Here is a 20,044-nt window from a genome sequence, read left to right on the forward strand (position 1 = left end):
TTTGCTTTGTTGCTGATGTTTAAAGCTAAATGGCACATTTTTCATATCATAGTGGCCTCAAGCTTCAGCAAGGACAGCAGACCTTGGAGTGTTACATGAGGGGTGGAGGCAAAACGGTCCTATGATAATAATATCACCATATTTCAGGGTATTTCTGCAATAACGATACATTTTTGACAATGACAAAAGAGACAATGGCAACAAAATAAGAGCTATAGTTTTATATTCCAACATAAACGTAACAGTTTGTCTCTAAGTACTCAGTAAAAACTAAAAGATTACTGAGGTTTGTTGTTCATCAGATTTTTAGTAAGCAAATCGCTTCCAAATACTCATATTAATATTATCGTGAACAATACAATAAGGCACAGCCAGAGTGCCACAATTATGACGACATTTTGTTTGGTTGTTATTTGTTGCTGATGTCATCCAGCTCTAAGTAGAAATTTTGCTGAATGCCAAAGTAACTTGAGCACAAACTATTTACTTTATCGGCATTTTTCAACTAAATGAGTGAGGACTTTACAAGATTATTAACATTTCTCTTCAAAAACTACAGCAAATGTATCAATGCCTACAGTTTACAATGCTCCAAGGTGTTCAAAAATAAGACATTTAACTGAAAATCATTAGATTTTAGGTAAACACTAGAAAAAAGAAAAGTTTATTATTATTATTATTATACAACATTTGCCTGAGTACATTTTTATACATTTATACTGCATTTGCCTATTGAGCAGACATCTCAGGTTTTCTGCTTTAATACCTGATAGCCTGGACCCAGCTGATAGATAGCCAGGATCTGAGCAGCACTGAGAGCTTCTCCAAAAAGGTAAACTGCCCCCATCTGTCCACAGAACACACGGTTGGCATCTGCAGTCTCAGACGATCCCAGGAAACACTTGTCAAACGTCTACAGCAGGAGGACGCATGGAGGGGAGGAGAGGAAGGAAATAAGGAATGGAGACAGGAAAGATGGATAAACAAGACCAAAAATAGCAAGAAAGAACAGACGGGAAAGTCACAATCGTGTTAACATTTGCTATAAATGGAAACACACAGCCTCAAACTATGAGCACACTGACGAGCTAACTTGATAATCTTCCTTAATCTTCCTCTGGTTCATGGTCAGCGCTGAGTGATGAGACCACGTCTCAATCAAGAAGCTAATTTGCTTTTTGACACATCTCGAGGATTATGCTACACTGTGAAGGCATTTTCACTCCAAAAGAAATGTTACTGAATAATCTCATATCTCAGCATGACAGAAAGCAATCCTGTGGAGTGAGACAGAGTTCAGACAGTGATGCGTGAGTGGGGCAGGGATATTCAGTCACATTTCAAGGTACTCTCAATACAAAAAGATGGAGAGAACATTTTCACCTCCGAGCCCTCTGAAAGCATGGACTGAGATTAGATGTATCTGAGAGCTGGAGAGGAATGACAGCGAAGGTCGTTTTTATTTTTTTGTAAAGAAATAGAAATTTGAAAGAAACCCTGTTATGCTCACCCAACATGTCAAACCCAAAAATATTGTGGAAGTACACAGGTGGAATTACAACTATAAATCTTGCCAGAGGGGTCACGCAGTAATACTCGTGATTTGTAAATACACACAGAAGACACTCGTACATAAAAATGGTCAAGACGAAAGACTACTTACTTGCTTTATTATTAAGAGTCAGATTAGATGATTGATACTGCTCTAATATCTGTACGATAAATTTGAAACTATGGCCAGCAGGCCAGACTGGAAACGGTAGAAAACATGTCACCTGGCTCTGAAAGGGAAGAAAATCCAACCAGCAGTACTTCTAAAGCTAAATTAACATGTTATATGTTTGCTTAGTCGCTGCAAAACCCAAGTGGAACAATGATTTTTGAAGCAAATTGTTGTGGCTGAGCAGAACAGCATCCTAAAAGAGCCATGCTAGCTGCCTCGCCCCGTTTCCAGTCTTTATGCTAAGCTGCGTCAGCCAGCTGTTAACTCTCAGCAAAAAAAAAAAGCAAATAATTTGTCTAAATCTGAAACTCGTCTTTTAATTATCCATTAGAATTTGTGCGGAGATCAAATATTACAGCTCCTTGTTTGAGCAGCTGCTGCTGGCATAATTTAAAGAACATTTTCAAACAGCACAGAACGTTCTTGAATTGTTGCTACTTACGTCACTGGTGTTGACAAACCAGGCAATGTCTCCGAAGGAAGCCAGTTCTCCGTTCACGAAGCAGCTAATTTCACTGTTTTTCCAGCGGTTGTAGATGTGAACAAGAGTCACCATGTACCACTGAAACAACAAAAAAGAAGCTCAAACCTGCTTCGGTCTACAGTAGTTTTGGAGTATCAATCACATTAAAGATATCAGTAAATCAGCATTCTGAGAGACCTTTTTGCCAACTTAATTAGCCCAATTCCATCACATTTCAGGACTAACTCCCCTCAAGCTATAATCCCACCTACTTAATGTGTCTTGTTTTTTCCTCAGCTGCACAACCAGTGAAATAAATAACAGGTTATGGTTACCTCCAGACATGAAAGAACATGCATTAAAAATAGAGTGTAAAATCAACTCAAACGAGTTTTCTGGGTCCTCGTGAGGTTTGTTGAGGTGAGGCAGTGCCTTCATGCCTACGGGAGGAAAGAGGAAGTTTCAAATTGTCTAGGGGCAAAGGATCTCTCAGACTGAAATGGTGTTGAGCAAATGCTGTGCCTGGAAGGGACAGAGTATTGGATAATCCTCCTCTCCCATTGCCCTCATTCCTCCATCCTCTCGTTTTGCTTCTCCCCAGAGTCAGGTAAAACGTAACAGTTCACTCTTACGGCAGGGTCTAGATTTATTGTGTGTGTGTGTGTGTGTGTGTGTGTGTGTGTGTGTGTGTTTGTGTGTATGCATGCGATTGATTATGTGTGTGCCAACATGAGATTTCGGTGATCTATTCACAAGGATTTGTCGTTTGATGTGCACGAATAGTTGGTTACAGATCCTTCTATGCTGCTTTGTTTTTGTTCCTTTTCGTACCTTCTGTGGTTTGAAGTCGTACTTTACACAGTGCTGGAATCCTTTCCCCTTCGATTTTAATGAGGTCACTATCAAACAGCCGCCCACGAAGTGTGCAGAGTAACCCAGGCCTTTGCTGGTACGGAAACTGAAAAGAAATGAACATACAAACATCCAGCTTTACTTTCTGAGTGAGGCTACATCTTAAAGGCAACATGGTTAAAGTATCCGGTAAATCCTAAAGTCTTTAGACATCTCAAAAGGATTAAGACAGCAAACAATCATTTCTCAACTTCACAGTATCTTCCCATCATTCTCAGTGTCCCAGTGAGAAGGGGCCCCTGCATGTGATTTAGTGACTTAATCTCTTTTTAAAAAAGGGCGTGCAGCTGAAGAGGAGCTTTCATTACAAATTCTCTCGAGCAGCTTGTCGGCTGCCCAGCTTGGTTTTCATTTTCACAAACCGATCCCTGTTATATAAATTAGATTTTGGCAGCACTTAATTATTGGTTGAAAATAAGATGATCAGATGGCTGGTTTTTACTCGCTCCTTGGAGGGCAAGCAAAGGATGAAGAGACAGGAAGAAGCACAACCATTTTTTTGTGGCTGGAGGCTTCAACTTTCACATAATACTTAATTTCATGTCAACACTCTCATCCACAACATTAATTTCATCCAGCTGTATAATTACAACGTCCATTCAACCCCCCTCTATTTGTACGATTAACACTAAAAATGTGCACTACTGACTTTAAGAAAGTAGCCCTTTGATTTTGTTTGAACCCGCTACAGATGGAATATACAAACAATTAAATGGCAAACAAAGAGCACAAGTGTTCCTGTGTTACCTACCAGTACAAGTAAGGCTTGTCTTTGTCTACATTGATGTTGTTGAGAGGATCCATGCGGAGCCACGTGTGGAATGTAAATCCATTCTGGTATGGCCATTTTGCTATGGGGGGCAGAGCTATAGCCTGTTAACAGAGAAAAACAGCATGACAGTGAGATGTGGGTCCTGACCACCTGTGGAATGAAATGATCCACTGAGCCATTTTAAATACATTGCTGGTACAGTCTGAAAGTCATGTCACTAGCCCACAAAAAAAAATAAAAAACATAATGCCAATAATATTGTTTTGTATGTGCATGCTTTGGTTATCCCACACCTTTCTATTTAATTAGCAGAGCAACACAAGAGTCAGGAAGTATTTTCAAACGCACTGCTGACAAGCACATCCAAGTGTGAATAAAGTTCAGATCAACTAAATCAGATCCAAACCCACAAGGCAGCATTCTGCATTCATATATGCGCCTTCATGTGAAGGGAGGAGGCAATGCATACAGAAGCTGGCAACCACACACATAGACACACACAATGTTGACTAAATAATGCAACAGTGGGGCACGGATTCACACACACGGAGGCACAACTTCCTGTAGGCTACACACTTGATGTAATGAAAAGTTCATTCCGTTTTAGTTTCAATGGTCCATTTGTCCCTCAATCCAACACACACATATCTCAGGATTGATTATGAGCTGTTTAGTCCCAAAGACATTATCACTGCTCAGAATACAGAATAACTGAGATGGATTAGGATGTGATGGAATCATCTAGAGATGATCACACTACTATGATACACTGTACTTTGTGGCAGGAAGCAATAAAAAAAAAAAAAAAAAAGCAGTGCAACTTTCAGTACATGTGGTAACGTTGCATGCATGAGCACAACTCTGCTTTTATCAAGTTATAGTGCAACGAGACCTCAAACTGGATCGTGTCATTCAAAGTAGAAAGCAGAGAAAATTAACAATGTAAATGACAAGAATGAACAATGTTTTTATCTGAATATTTTTCCTCTAGTGATGTTGTGTGACATCACATACAATAATCCTCATAATATCTGATCCTGTCCTCTTGTGTATTTCATGCATTTTTGACCAATGATTGCACTGATTAAAACCATGTGTCATCTCATCATCAAAGACAAGAAAAGAAGACAAGTGTGCAGCTTGACTGCCCATGATACAATGACAAACAACAGGGAGGTGGAGGTTTTGAATAAACTAATGGTCAGGCAAGGTACAGACAAAATGGTCAGGGCATGATTTGAATACTTCAAAGCTGAACAAAAATGACAACACGAGAAATTTACTTCGACACACAATAACAAAGCAACTTTTAAGAACACATGCTGCTGTAATCAAAAAGCATGCCGTCACAGCCCTATATTTGTAAATACTTTATAACATTTCAGTAAAAGAACAGTGGCTTTCAAGCCTTGAAACGGATCCGAGTCACAACAGTAGTATAAGAAATAACTAAGGGAAAAATTAAATGGGACATTGAATGGTTCCCCCACGGAAAGCAGATTAGGAAGCACTTAGTGTGAAAGGGTCTCAAAGATCTGAAGTCCTCTCTTTCTTCCCATCATTAGAGGAAAATATTTCTCAATGATGGTAGAAAATAGGACTTTGGGGAGCAGTCACGGTTTAATAATTCTGGTGGCTCACTATTGATTCATTCATTTCTAGTAGGAGACTTATCATGTAGTCATCAAAATGGTCGTCCACTCTTCACAAAAGAAAATTCAATTCATACCAATCAGCTCATTATCCACGTGTTTGTGTCAGTGGGGTGAAGTCGTGGCATCATGTTGTGTACTCACAGCTGCATTTTTCCCTGGAAAGCTGAAGAAAGAGTCGGGGCCGTTCCGGTGAGCCATGTACTTCAGCACTGACAGCAGCTTTACTGCGTGACGAGGCTGAGAAAAAAAAAAAATAAACACATGAATGATTTTAGGCAGCTGATACAGTATCAATGTCCAAACAGGCATTCACACACACACACACAAACATGTGAACACTAGTTACACACTTACAGTTGATACATACAGCCTTGACCGATTAAAAGCACCTGCTTGTTCTAAATTTATCTAAACTCATAGACCTCTAAGACTGACATCTAGAGAGATTTGCACAACAGAGTACTTCATTTAGAGTCTCAATGATCACCTTATACATGTATTTCTTTCAGTACAACTATTCAAAACGTGTTGATGTAGCACACTCATTGTGAAGGTTAAAACTTCCTGCTTTTAACAAGGTGTATGTGTTTAATACCACAACGGATAGTCAAATTTCTGCACAAAGTCCCTGGTGTCTCTTCAGATATAAAAAAAAAAACAGAGTGGAGCTGTGGCAGGAGTTACTTGACAGCGGGAGAGTGAGGTGGAATTTAGATGCACTAAAGGATCTTGCCCTATTTCCGTGACTTGATTAGTGTCAGTGATCAATGGGTTACTCTCCTTCTCGTTTCATCTGTCATGCCTTCTGTGCCACTGGTTCTGCCTGGATGTGCTAACTTATCTTCCCCACATGTATCATAAATCTTAAGTTCATTGTGGACATTCCCATACGCAGGAGCTGCATGCAGCTCAGCCAGGCTATTTTAAACAACTAATGTTCTCCAACTGTGTCAACACTCAGTGTTTTGACTTGCACTGTTTCAATGTAAAAAAGTAACCTAAATTCAGAATCTGTGTGTAATGTTGTGAACCACTTAATATCTGCTCTGGATCCAAGACCAGTGAGGAGCTCTCGTCTGGTTTCACATGATTTATCTTGTCTATGTGACGAGGGCATTGCCTATGGGATGGCTGCAGTTGAAGTGTTGCTAGCACATTCCTCACGTGGGTACCAGACAACCAAGACAGATCACCGTGGTATGACTCTGACTCACCCACTGGCCTCGCTCCCCTTGGAGCTTGCTGAAAAAAAGCTTCAGCTCCTTCACAGTGATGCTGTAGCTGGCGAGCACACCCAACATGTCCACCAACAGATCTGCAAGACACAGCAGAGGCCAGAGGTTACACGCGGAAACATAAAAGGGTCAAACAGGGCGTGTAAAAAAACTAAAAAACTGACAAAATAAATATAATCATTCAAGAGGTTTTCCATGATTTCAAACATGATCAAAGCGCATAGTTATAATCTTGGCCCTTATTTATTTTTTATTTTTTTTCAGTGATGCCAAAGCTACAAGAAGCAAAGCAGCTAAGACGTATTTAAAGGAAAAGTAGGGTGAACAGGCCCCAAGTTAAAAAAAAAACCTGGAGACTTAAAATAGACAGGACACTCTGGGAGACCCAGCTACTGTGCAGCGTCTTTCATTAGTTAGTACTGAGGAACGATGAGCCATAGTGTGACAGATCTGTGACTGGTGTGCCTTTTAGTTAATGATTTAAAATGGTTTAATTTTTCAAATATTTGAAAAAGATGAGTGGCAGTAATATCTGGCAGGTCTTTTTCCACATCATATTAAAGCTCAGCTTTTTAGTTTTGTAAAACTAAATTTGTTATTTCATAAGAGAACAGATTGTCTTCAAAATATAACTAATAAAAAGGGATTTAAGACCAACCTTTAACGTATTTTAATGTGTACATGTAGACCAATAGAAAAAAGCAGATCACCTCTACTTAACTAACGTAGTTTTTCTACTACAGCGAGCGGTATAATGACCATTTCTTTAAGCTGCCTAGTTAATGCTGGACTGCATCATCGCTTGACTGCATAAACACCATCAGCCAGGCCTGTTCTAGCTGGCAAAAGTTCACTGAGCCGAACACTGTAGGATTAATTCATACTAATTTGCAGATGGGCAGCAGACTCAACTGAGACTTGGGGGGGACTCTGCATGACGACTGGGCCCTCACTTGGGGTACTATATCAGTGTCTACGACACTGGATGAGGAAACCGGGAGGTTATTGTGTGGAAGAAAAATTGTAGAGTTGGTTATTGTATTTGCAATACTCTACGGACACATGGAGTTGGAACGTATTGTTTGCTCCCCCTCCATGCAGAGGTCAAAGCAAAGCTTCAGCAACGACATCTCTTCTGGACGTGGTAGGGATTCATTTTCTTGTCAAGCACAACTCAGCAGCACTTGTTGTAATAGGCTCCTAGAGCTGGACAGACTTTTTTTTTTTTTTTTTACTGCAGCATAACCCAGCTGCTTTTAACTTTTCAAACCCCCCCCCCCCCCCCCCCAAAAATGGCTTCAGATACATTTGATTTGTTTGATTTTGTCTTCAAGAAACAAAATAAAGAACACATTTTCAATGCGGAACGGCTCCCAGTACCTGCGATCATGCTGTCGGTGGTGGATATACGATGGAGCACCTGCTGGATGAGCCCCATGTCAGTGCACGCCTGCAGGTTGCGGACGCTCTTCTTCAGGATGGCGGTGAAGATGCTCCAGATCTCGGCCTGACAGGTGGGCTCACACTTGTCCAACAGCTCCACCATGCAAACAATGCTCTCTGGTTCCTGGATGATGAAGTTCATCTCCAGGTCAAACTGGCCGCCGACCAGCTGGAAGATAGAAACAAAGAGAGATGACGGTGGGTGTGGGGGGAGACAAGAAGTATCCGAATCAGCTTTATTTGCCAGGTTGGGTTTACATATCCAAGGAATTTGACTTGTTCTCAAGGTACACAGACAGACCCAGACATGAATAGACAGATGGATAAATAGAGCTTTAAAGGTTCATAAATTTGTGTCCACATGGTGACAGTATTTGTGTGCACACACACACACACTCCTAAATAGATGAGTAATCATGCATCAGAAATGCTGCAAGCGGATTAAAGGTCAGGGAGGAAGAACGGGTTCCTGTCAGTCAATCTGTGTCTGTTTGGCTGACAGTAGGTTGTACCGTTTACAGCACGCCTTTAAACACTGCAATAAACCCAGAGCGAAACAGATCAAACAAATAGCCATGTCATTTAAAGGAGCTAGACGTCCAAACAAACACAAGCGGTGAGAAGAGTATTTAGAGGTCTTTTGTTCCTGTAGGAGAACCTCAAATACTAACAGCATCTGACAGCCTGGCAGACACAGTCCTGGGCTCAGATTAAATTAGACGTATATTCAAGAGGATACATACAAGGATCCCATTTTATGTTTATCTTTTTACAGTCAAATGCATTGAAAGCACACAATTAACAATCTATTATTTTATATCCAATAGCACATGTCGTTATTTTAGAACATGTTGTTATTCAGGCATATTTAGGGGACGCTGAGACACAATGCTTGTCTTACAGCAAAGAAATAATGTTCCTTGTGTCTGGTAAAAAAAAATGTATGAGCCATAAATGTCATAATTTGTCAGCTCTTGATAGTTGTGATGACATTTTTATTATTGCACCCTGCCTAATAGAAAAAGATAAGGAAAATAACAATGCTGATGTCCAATTAATATTGTGAGAAAGGCTGTCATGTTTAGAATCAAGGAGGTGTGACTGGACAAAAAAAATGAACACGCTACAGTCGTACTCTGCCATTAGTCTGGCTTGATGCGAAAACAGTATGATTTGGTGCAGGGAATGGAAACTGTCCCATTAAAATGAATGAGTTAGGATTAGCTGTGTGTGTGTGTGTGTGTGTGTGTGTTTGCCTGCGTGTATGTGCGAGAGTTGAAGATATGTAAAGGAGGGAAAACGTTGCTGCTGCGACATCTTTAAAGATGGAGGATAAAGCAACGCTAACACCGACATACAGCTCCCCCATCGTCCCATTAACCTCCACTCAGAATATCCTCTTACTCTTTAATGTCAAGTATCAACATTAAAATAGTGTTGCTATTGGTTACCTTTAAACAGAATCAAATAGAGAGTGAGGGTTATTTCCTTCATCCCCTATTGTTCATTATTCATCCTCTTGTGTAAAATGTAATGTAATAATGTTTTTGAACCAATATGTAACAGCCTCACATCAATAGTCACAACTATTACAACAGCTATAGTTAGCCTTCCTACTAATGAGAATATTAGTCAAGTGTATGAACTTTTGATTCAAGAACAATATTCTTGGCCCTGTACTTTTTTCAATATTTATATAAATATATTGCATATATTGATTGTTTATTGTAAAAAAAAATAAAAAATTTAAAAAATGAAAAAAATAAAAAATTTAATAAATAAAAATTGAGCTTGAATCAGGCTTTTATGCCTTAACAATTATTCAATCACCAAAACTGATGACATTGATTATGGGACATCTTTTAAAAAGGCGTTTTGATGCTCATTTATGTTTAGATTTTGTTCTCATCTCTGCTGATGATGACGGATAAATCGCTTTTAGTCATTTATAATGGAAAAACGACTGGTTCCTTTAGTCCTTCATGATAATAAACGGAATGCCTTTTGGTTGTGGACTGTTACTTGGGACAAAAACAACAAAAACAAATTTCTGACAAACATTGAGGCAAAACTGCATTGATCTGCATGTATAGACCACAATAGAAGTTTGAACATCTTTTACCATAATTTGGATGCCTCAAACCTTTTTTTAGACTAAATTAGACTTTTAAAACAGCTTAAAAAAAATGCATCTACCGTATCTGCAAAGGTCAAATGCAACACAACAAAACATTCAACATAAATGGTCAAACAAATACCAAGCTTTCTCTTAGGGGAAAGTAAGGGAAATAACTGATCAAAATATCCACGAGACACCTAAAACTGGAACAAACCAGTGTTTCAGAACCATGATGTCAGAAATGACTGGCATCCTGTTTGCTTCCCTTTTAGCCTTTTACAAAGTCCTTGATAAATCACACACCTCTTGTAGTAACCTGGTGCTGGACGCCTCCATTATTGGACGCCAGGTGCCATTTTGCCACAGTAACAACTGATTTATGAGCCCGACGCTGTACACGAGTCATCCATCCATCACAGTCAGTTGACCAAGGGCTGACTCAGAGCAAATACGAGGATGGAGACAGAGTGCCACACGGCAGTGACATACACCCGGCACACACCGGAGGATAACAGGGCTGATTTTGGACCCGATTTTTCACTCCTCACTCTCAGCAAGGTGCCCGAGTCTAAGATGGATGGAACAATTACCGAGACACCTTGCCAGATTATCTCATGTTGTGAGGTACTTTTTATACAAAGTATAATTTTTTTTTATACAACTCGCCACCACTACACCCAAGAGTCCATTATGGCTTTCCCAATTTTAATTCATGCTAAAATGAAAGAAGAAAAAGATTCTGTAAACAGACAAAAAATAATCAGTGGCTTTTTGTTGTTTACAGTTCTCAAGTTTGATGACTCATGTTTTCCTTTTGATTAAATTTAAATGAAATAATTCTGAGTGAAATTTCGACTCACTTCAGTGGTGTATTGAGAAATGAGCATGTGGACATAAAACATTTACACGTTATGAAAATGTGTTTTCTCTCATGGCAGTTCCAGCCCTGATAATCAAGTAATGCTACTGTTATGAAACCTCACAGCAGCCTAGTATCCATGTTGTTGCTGGGTGCAATCTATAGAAATAAATGATCAGACATTGTTACATCATAATGAACTGAATAAGGCCTCCATTAATCAACTGGGATACTTAAAACCTTAATGCAAATTAAAAATGCAATTTCCTAAAGCTGTGGAAAAACATGTGTGTCTACTGGTGCACAGTAAAGAGGTTTACTATATTTCAATTCCTTAAAACATTCAATTCAATCATTTACGTCGCCCTATTTCAGGGACAGGTGAAAAGTTGCCAGCTCCAGCCTCAAATCCAGCCAAGGAGAGCTGTGTGCCTAAAGCTGCCATAAAGGCCAGTGTCTTTATGGAAGCTCGACACCAGATCCCTGGCTGGGTAACCTAGCCTGGCTCTACTCCCCCGAGGCCTGCCTGAATTAATCATGGCTGAGCAGCCAAACAGCCACTGGGCCGTAACACAAAGCACAAACAGGCTTCTCTGGTCTCCATGGAGAGCAACTCCAGAGGATGGCAGAGCTAAATGGTACCCCGGAACCAGAATCATGGTCAATTGCTTCAGCTAAACATGAATTTTCATGTTGATGTCGACAGCTGGAAAAGTTGAGATTTTAATTCCATGAGTCGACTCATGGGCTGAATACATTGACTGGGAAAAAAAAAAATGGATTTGATCTCCGGGTTTGAAAAGTGAGGCCAATGTGCAAGTGCCTTAAAGTGCAATACCAGAGAGCCACCGGGGGCTGGCTCTAAAACTTCTAGCTCTAGCTATATAACTTCAATAACTCCTTCATTAATTAGTCGATATGAGGCCTCAAAGAGAGCTATGTTTGAGGGCCTCTCTGGTTGGATTGACATGCCTGGGGTGCAATCAGGTTTCTGGCATAGGTGGGTGGGCATAGTGTCATCAGGTTCTCAGTCACGTCCAAATATAGTCCCTTCTGGCTTAAAAAAAAAAAAAAAAAAGGATAGCAACGGCCAAAATGCCAGACTCAAGGCTTCAAAATGTCAGTTCACAAAGCACTGAGTGACCTCACAGAGGGTTAACACTTGGTTGAATATTAGGCTTTAAAGTAAAACAGTCACTGCAATCCATATGTTTCTATTCACCTATTTAATACCTATTTAATGCCCATTTTCAATTTGCACTTAAAAAACTGAGTGGAATCACAAAAAGGTTTTTACGCTTTGTTGAGAAGGAAAAGTTGACATACAGGAAAAAAGAATAAATCCTGACGGAAACAGATTCTTCAGATAGGTCCTGATGTCATGGTACATGTCTCTGCTTATTCTACTGTTGACAAAGAATTCATGTGCTTCATGCTACTTGCTGTTTAATGCCCCGTTTCAACTAGAAATCCCAAATATATAAAGAACAAAAAGAGAGAAGGAGCTAAAGATGTACATAACTTCCATGGCGGAGACCTCCCACACCGGCTCTCTATATCCGCTGCTGCTGATAAACACACCACATCGATCAGAAATACATCTGTAAGAGTTCTCAGTTGTATTCATCCTATTCGCGTCAAAATCTCAAAACAAATTGAATAGACGCCAAACGTATGAGGAGTGAGTGTTTATTGTGAAGCATATTTATACTATAATTTATCAGTAAACGGTGTACATTTTCATGATTCTTATTACAAACTAAAGAGGTCTAAAATTTCAGCAAGAAAGTGAGACTGAAGCGAGTGAGCTGAAGAAACAGAGACTATTGAATCACTATAGAGAGCCGTGTGATGCTGATGGTGAGAGAAAGCAACAAATGATGGCCATTTTGTAGCAAATTACCCTGCTAAAGGTAATAGGCAGAAACAGTGATGTTGCCAGGCCGTGGCTGCAGGGTGATGAGCCGCTGTATTGTTTATGTGTCCATGTTGATGTTCATCCTTCGTTGCACTGCCTAATGAAAGTGCAATTAAGTCCTGGCGGGAAATCATTTGAATATAAAGCGATTTGCATGACTGAGACAACAGCAGAAAAAAGACAATAGAAGAATGTCCATGACAAATATGTGCTCATGTCGAGCATTTCTATAGTTTGTCAGATGGATTCAATTGGACTTTTAATTGCTCTGAACTGTCAGAATACACAAAAAATTACAGCATCTGTCAGTTTTGATGCATAAAATATTAAAGACGCTGTAAAGCAAATATCCATGATTTGCTTCTCAGTACATTATATACACGTGTGAAATGAGTTGCTGAAATCATGTGCAAAGCCAGAAAACTTTGTCGCACTGAAATGTGGAGTTAGACCGTTGAACAGTTTCTCACCCGTCTTCAGCTCAGGTTTTGTTTAGGCAGGGCTAAAACCTAACCTATCTACCTCACAACAACCCATCTACCTCACAACTACCTATCTACCTCACAACAACCTATCTACGTCAGATCACAGCTGGTTTATATAACCTTCTGCATGGCTCCTCCTCTCGCACGGTGAAACGCTATAAAAGCCTGGAGCTCATTTGCATAAGAGGTCATCCCACTGGACTTCGGTTCTACTCCTGCCGTAGTCAGATTGTTATCATACATCAGCTGGCTGCTACAGGATGTCTCGGGAAAGGAACTGCAGCCACAGGACTGTCATACAGAACACTGAACACCTTCCGGCGAGTGGGCGGAGCTTCAGCTCCTTCAGGGACACGCCCCCCCCCAGTCTCAGAGGACTGATGATTTTCTCGCTATTTCAAAGCCTAATTTAACAAACTTATCCGGTTGTTTTTTTTTCATTTAAATTTGGATGGGTAGTTAACAACCTATACTTTTGTGGTGTGATGAACTTAAAACTCATTTTTATTTCTACTTTACAGCATCTTTAAGGACAAGACTAGAGAAAGATCTGAATGATCCCATGTTTGATTGATATCATTGTACAGCCAGCAGTACAAGCATTTTCCTAAAAACCAGTGTGTTGTGATCCTACAGCGATGAAAGAGAGACATAAATGTTTTGTGGAAAAGTTCAATTTGCCCTCTACAAGAGTGCTTTAAATGCCGCCTTTTATAACAACCACGCTTTACAACAGTTTTCAAGCCCATTTAATGTAAATCAAATCAACAAAATACTCAACAAATGGGCTGTCAGAGTGACCATGCTTTCACCACTGGCCTACTTTTTCAACAGCTCTCTTTAAGTGGATTTATTTTAACAAGCTATCTTGTCAAACCAAATGCAGTTTGGCTTATTCTTCCACGAGAGCCCCTTCATCCACACGACCCCAACCGAAACATCCATCACGGTGGCCCACGACATGATTAGTTATGTGACAACATCTTACAATCCTGCACTCCTCACTGCTGATTAACACTCCTATTTTCAACATACTGATGTGAGATGTTGAAATAGCTCCAGCAGATAGGGAGGTCAACCAAATAATCTGTCCTACTCAAATCCCTCAAGGGCGAGCAGTGATACAGTGGAATGAGCTTCAGATGGAGTAGATGGAGGGAAATAGTGGGCTGAGGCCTTTACTTGAAGTGGCTATTGATACCTTCTACAATTATTATAAACACATTTAAATCAAATGTTATCAAAAGCTGTGCCATAACCAATAACCCACTCACCTTTCTTACAAATACAATTATATAAAGTGCTGATAAGAGCGCGGACATTTAAAATGTCCTTAGAATAAGCGGCATCAAGTGAAGTGGTGGGGAAATTATGCAAAATAATACAGATGCTGGCAAATCCTGTTAAATGTAACAGCATTCATTGATATGCGGCATCTCTTAAATTCTGAGATGTTGAAATCTGTCCAGTGTTAATTGCTAATTTTAGTAAAAGTTGAGACAACACTTTATTTCCCTTGGACGTTTTGGCTGATCAGTGATGCACAATCAATTTGGAGCAAATTAACTTTCGAGATTGTCGGCGTTTGTAGCATTTTTAGTACAGAAATGCTTTTTAAATTGTTCAGAGAGGTTGAGACTTCTCAGCTAATGTTCAGTTTATATTTCTGTAAAGTGAAAAATTGCTGTGATTACTTGGATGAACTATAAAATCATGAAGAGCCTTTTCTTGGATATGAAACGCAATTTTTTTTTTTTCTATAAATATGATCAAATATAATTGTTTTCTGCAAATGTCAAACTGAAGGAATTTAATCATTTCACAACGAGTTGGTGGGGTTTTCCTCCATCAGCCAATTATATTTCAGCAAGAAAGTGAAGTCCACTAACTTCCAGCATAAATAAATACAGCCTATCATACAGAGTAGCAGAAGACAAAGACCGCCGAGAAAATTAGGGGTGACAGCTGACTCGCAGACTAAAACAAACAATGTTAATGCGAATTGGTAGTTTGGCAGAAGACCCAAGCAGCTCAAAGGGAGCTTCTAATAGATCTTGAAAAAGACCGCAGTGTTCTGTAAAATCAAGCTTTGACACAGACAAATACCATTAAATTAAAGGCCCTATTCATAATGCCAAACTGAAATTTTCTGTGTAGTATTTTGTTGGTCTTGGGATTATCAGTTATAAACATTGCAACCAATCCCTAAATCAGATCTAACATTCATTTTACTTTAAAAAAAAAAATAGACATTTTAAGAAATACACACTGTGGTACGTGAGGTGCCACCTGGTGGTATGTAAAAGTCTTGCGGAAAGGCCTAATAATTGCACTCCAACAGATTAAAGTCCATAAAATGGTTATTTCATCTTTTTACAGACAATGTTTATTACATAGAAAAAAATCCCATTAAAATGATGTAAAACTCAGTTGGTAATTATTTAAAATTTGCCTGTATTTAACCTCGTAAGGTGACATGTCCCGTCCACACAGCACAACACTAATGTTAGCTTGAAGCAGTCAGATTCGGACTCCTCAGTAACGGATTTTAAATGAGCAGATTAGTCTAATTTTAAAACGTCAGACAAACCTTGTAAAGCTAAATGAGTCAGTCAGCAGTTAAGCATCTGAGTGGCACCACTTCAAGGAAGAGCTGCAACTGTATTCTTTCATTTCGAAACGGTAGTCTGTTGTTATTTAGCCTTTCAAAAGTTATTGCGTTGTTAAATCAGCCAATGTCATTTTAGAAAGAAAAGGGTGGTATCTGCTTTGGGAAGTGGTACTTGCTAAATTTGATTTGGTACCCAGTGGTACACGGTCTAAAAAGTTGTGGAACCTCTGCATTGACTGGCATATTGCACGATAAATTCCATCTCACGATATGACAAACCGAATCACGATAACATGGTTGCATGCATCACCACTCACCCAGACTTCCAAGGTACCACAGTATACCCGGTACTCAGCTAAACTACAGTGCTAAAGAATTATGGAATATTTTTTCTAGTAATTGGGCTCTATACTTTTGCTCATGTCCTTAACAAATCCACACAACATCCAATCAACATTGTACTTGCTGCATGAGACTGCCACTGCCTTTTCCAAAGCAGAAGAGGGAAAGGTAAAGTGGTTACAATTATGCATGCAGTGACCATGGAAAACACTGGTTCAATGATCAACGCTAAACGCAACATCAGCTGACTCACTCACTTCATGTAGAGCACAACAAACTGTTGCTCAAAATCCATGTTATGAAGGTAGAAGTGGCACTAAATACTCTTTTTGTGTTGAAAGACGAGCTACAACTAGTAGTCAATGAATTGATTAGTTGATCAATAGAAAATTAAACATCAGCTATTTTGATAATCAATTGTTTTGTGACATTTTCTAATGAAAAAAAATGGTAATATTGTCCGATTCCAGCTTCTTAATTGTGAATATTTTCTGCTTCCTTTGTAACTCCATGATAATAAGCGGAATATCTTTTGGTTGTGGACTGTTAGTCAAGCAAAAAACAAGACATTTTAGGCTGCAACTTTGGCCTTTAGAAACACTGGACTTTTTCCCCATTTTCTATTTAATTGATGAAAAAAATAATACATTAATCAGTAATTAAAATAATCATTAGTTGCAGCCTTGGTTGAACCCCAAAATTAAGAATAATGAACGCAGGGTGATTAGTCTTGCCTTGTTACTCATTATTGTTGAGACCAATATTAAATTAGAGCTTATTATCCGAGATCATTGAGTACATTTTCTCTCATCAGTGCCACGTTGTTACCCTCCTTACACCACGAGACAAATATGATGAAAGACAGAGCAGAGTGGGAAGAAGGAAGATATTTTAATAGCTGGATTTCTAAGAATATCTTCAGAGGGGCGACCTGCCAAGCTGTTCTTTTAAACAACCACTGGCTTTCATGTTTACACTACATTAAATGTGAACTTGGGCAGTAGTTTAATAAATATTTTTTCTGTTGTTTCATTCATTAGTCCAAGAACATAGGTTGGACAACATGCAGAGAGCAGCAGACCACACTCGTGCATAACCTGCATAAACATAAGCCGTTTTAGATGACACTAAATTCTTTCATTCCATCACGCATCATTTATTCTGTATTAAGTCATCTACACTTAGTGACTGAATAAATGAAGCAGAAACAAATACAAGAAACAGGAAAGCAACTTGCAGAATTAGGACCTACAGTACATCACATCCACTAACAAAGACAAAACCATCCATCCTCCTACAGTACAATCCATGATGTTTCATCCTTCTGCTTCACACAGTATTATAAGTACTGTACATCACCATTCCTGTATAAACTACTTGTATGCTCCCCTCCTCATACATATCATTTAAAATGTCTGAAGTCTTATTAGAATATACTAGCCTGATGAGGAGCAGGAAGTAGCCAATGAAGAGTAATCTGCAGCAAAAGTTTGTCATTTCATTACACGTGGTTTGCATTCGGTTCAGCAAACGAAAACAATTTAAGTAAAAGGACGTATGACACTGTGAAAAGCAGCATTTTGGCCTTTTTATAATGTCAAAATGTCGCTCGTCATATATGGTGGTTTAATGTATAACTAACCCCTTTTACACTTGCAATATCTGGCAATCTAGTTTAAATTTCAGGGTGGCTGCTATTGTCAACAAAAGGAAAAGGCTTGTCAGGAAATGGTCATTAGACAACAGAGTCTCGGCTTCAGGGCAACCTTTTCCTGGAAAACTCTGACCGACTAAAGTCATTTGCCTCAAGAATGAGATTTTCAGAATTAAAACAACACTCGAATATGATCTATTGACTACATGGCTTTCTTCTCGAGCAAAATCTTTATGTGGTCTCTGTCTGGAATTGGTTATTCTGTATTTGCAAAATCCATGCTGAAGAATATGTTTTCTCATGACTCGTGATTGTGCGACGACTGCCAGAAAGCCAACATGGAAAGTGGTGATTCGATCATGTGGTAAACAAAGAATTTTACTGTGTAACACAGAAATGCCTACGATTTTAATTTGCGTAGTAGCAAAGCAATATGTTAAAAATAGCAGCTGGGTCTGGGAGGTGAAGAGGGAAAAAGATAAACATTAGTCATTAGTGAGGAATTCCAGCCAGCCTTCATGCATGGAGGAGTGAAATGAGAATTTCAACACTTCATCAGTCAATCTTTGAAGGTAGTCTGTGAAGTTTTCATTGCAAACAAGGATTTTTGCTTAGAACCAACACTGTACCAGAATTAATGGTAGGCCTATGTATATTTAACCACTTAAAATGAACTTTTCCTATTTGCTTCCTCTTAAGTAGCTTTACGGTGATTAAAATAATCTTATTTCCTCCTCAACTCTTCATTAAGTCAGCACGATATTTACTTCAACACAAGCTTCTTTGGTATACATTTTTCTCCTTTGATAGCCGACATATTTTTGCACTCAGACACCGACTTCCTGTCAGAAATTGCCATCAAAAACAAAAATTCCCCTTTTATATGGAATGTTGCCAACATTTTGCTTGACAAATCTGTCATCTTTGCAAACTTTTGGATCTGCACTTGAATTTAACACTATTTTTTCTTTTTTTTTTTCTGTGGGTTTGAACACAGTTTGGATGCACCGATTTGGTGGTGGAGCATTATCCAGAAGTTAAACCTTAAAAAAAATAAATAAATAAATAAAACCCACTAAAAGCCTGCAATTCCTTCTGTTGCTCTCCTATGGCTCTGAAAGCTGTGTTGCAGGTATTACCACCCTCTGCAGCTGACAGAAACAATGCAACACTTCACCATACGCATCCTTATGTATATGCTGGTGGAACACAAAATCATCCGAGTTGACTGTTGTCAAACTACTGACCGGTTATAAAGGGTGAGAAAGTTTGTGTAGTGAGGAAGTCTGGGATGGTTTGATGGATTAAACACCCGAGTTTCACACAGTAGACGGTTGTTCGTATCCATGTAAAACCAAAAGTTTGGCTTTAAGTTATGGATGCAAATGAACTTGCTTAACATAATGAAGTTGCGTATTTAAAACCCATACCGTGATCTTTTCGTAAGCTTAACCCAGTAGTTTTGGTTCGTACAGCTAGCTAAACTGTGATCGAGTCACGATATTAACCGCTTGTTAATTATTGGTACCGTGACAACAAAAGTCCAGTACCACTCTTACCGGTACTGTCCAACGGTCATATGTTGTTGATAACGGCCTACTGAACCTACTGATAGATTAAGAAGCCTGTACTAGTCCGTGCATTTGGAACAGATGTATGATGATAACCAACTATTCTAAACTGGTTGACAAAATTAAAGGAAATAAAGGGACCTGCTCATCAAAACATTGTTTTAAATAAACCTCTACTTTGGCTACATGTTCTTGTAAAAAGCCCACGTCACTGATCTTTATAGCACAGTGTACTTCTGAAATTATTTCTTGCAGTGACTGAAATCCCAGTAAGACAGAAAT

General features: G+C 39.1%; 1 protein-coding gene across 4 annotated transcripts in view; it reads right to left on the reverse strand.

Moving 5' to 3' along the window:
- Positions 1-20,044, reverse strand: part of lrba (LPS-responsive vesicle trafficking, beach and anchor containing) — a 189,042-nt gene that overhangs the window by 154,289 nt on the left and 14,709 nt on the right. For all 4 annotated transcript variants that reach the window (XM_069166599.1, XM_069166598.1, XM_069166596.1 and 1 more), the window contains exons 2-8: positions 8,141-8,372; positions 6,740-6,840; positions 5,667-5,762; positions 3,850-3,971; positions 3,018-3,144; positions 2,166-2,285; positions 767-913 (exon numbers count right to left, since the gene is read on the reverse strand). In XM_069166599.1, coding sequence (XP_069022700.1) covers positions 767-913; positions 2,166-2,285; positions 3,018-3,144; positions 3,850-3,971; positions 5,667-5,762; positions 6,740-6,840; positions 8,141-8,372 — 945 coding nt within the window. The remainder of the gene's footprint in view (positions 1-766; positions 914-2,165; positions 2,286-3,017; positions 3,145-3,849; positions 3,972-5,666; positions 5,763-6,739; positions 6,841-8,140; positions 8,373-20,044) is intronic.

The sequence above is a fragment of the Embiotoca jacksoni genome, unplaced genomic scaffold (assembly GCF_022577435.1).
Source record: "Embiotoca jacksoni isolate LCO1_2020_lvr unplaced genomic scaffold, fEmbJac1.0.p SCAF_4, whole genome shotgun sequence".
Lineage (NCBI taxonomy): Eukaryota > Metazoa > Chordata > Actinopteri > Embiotocidae > Embiotoca > Embiotoca jacksoni.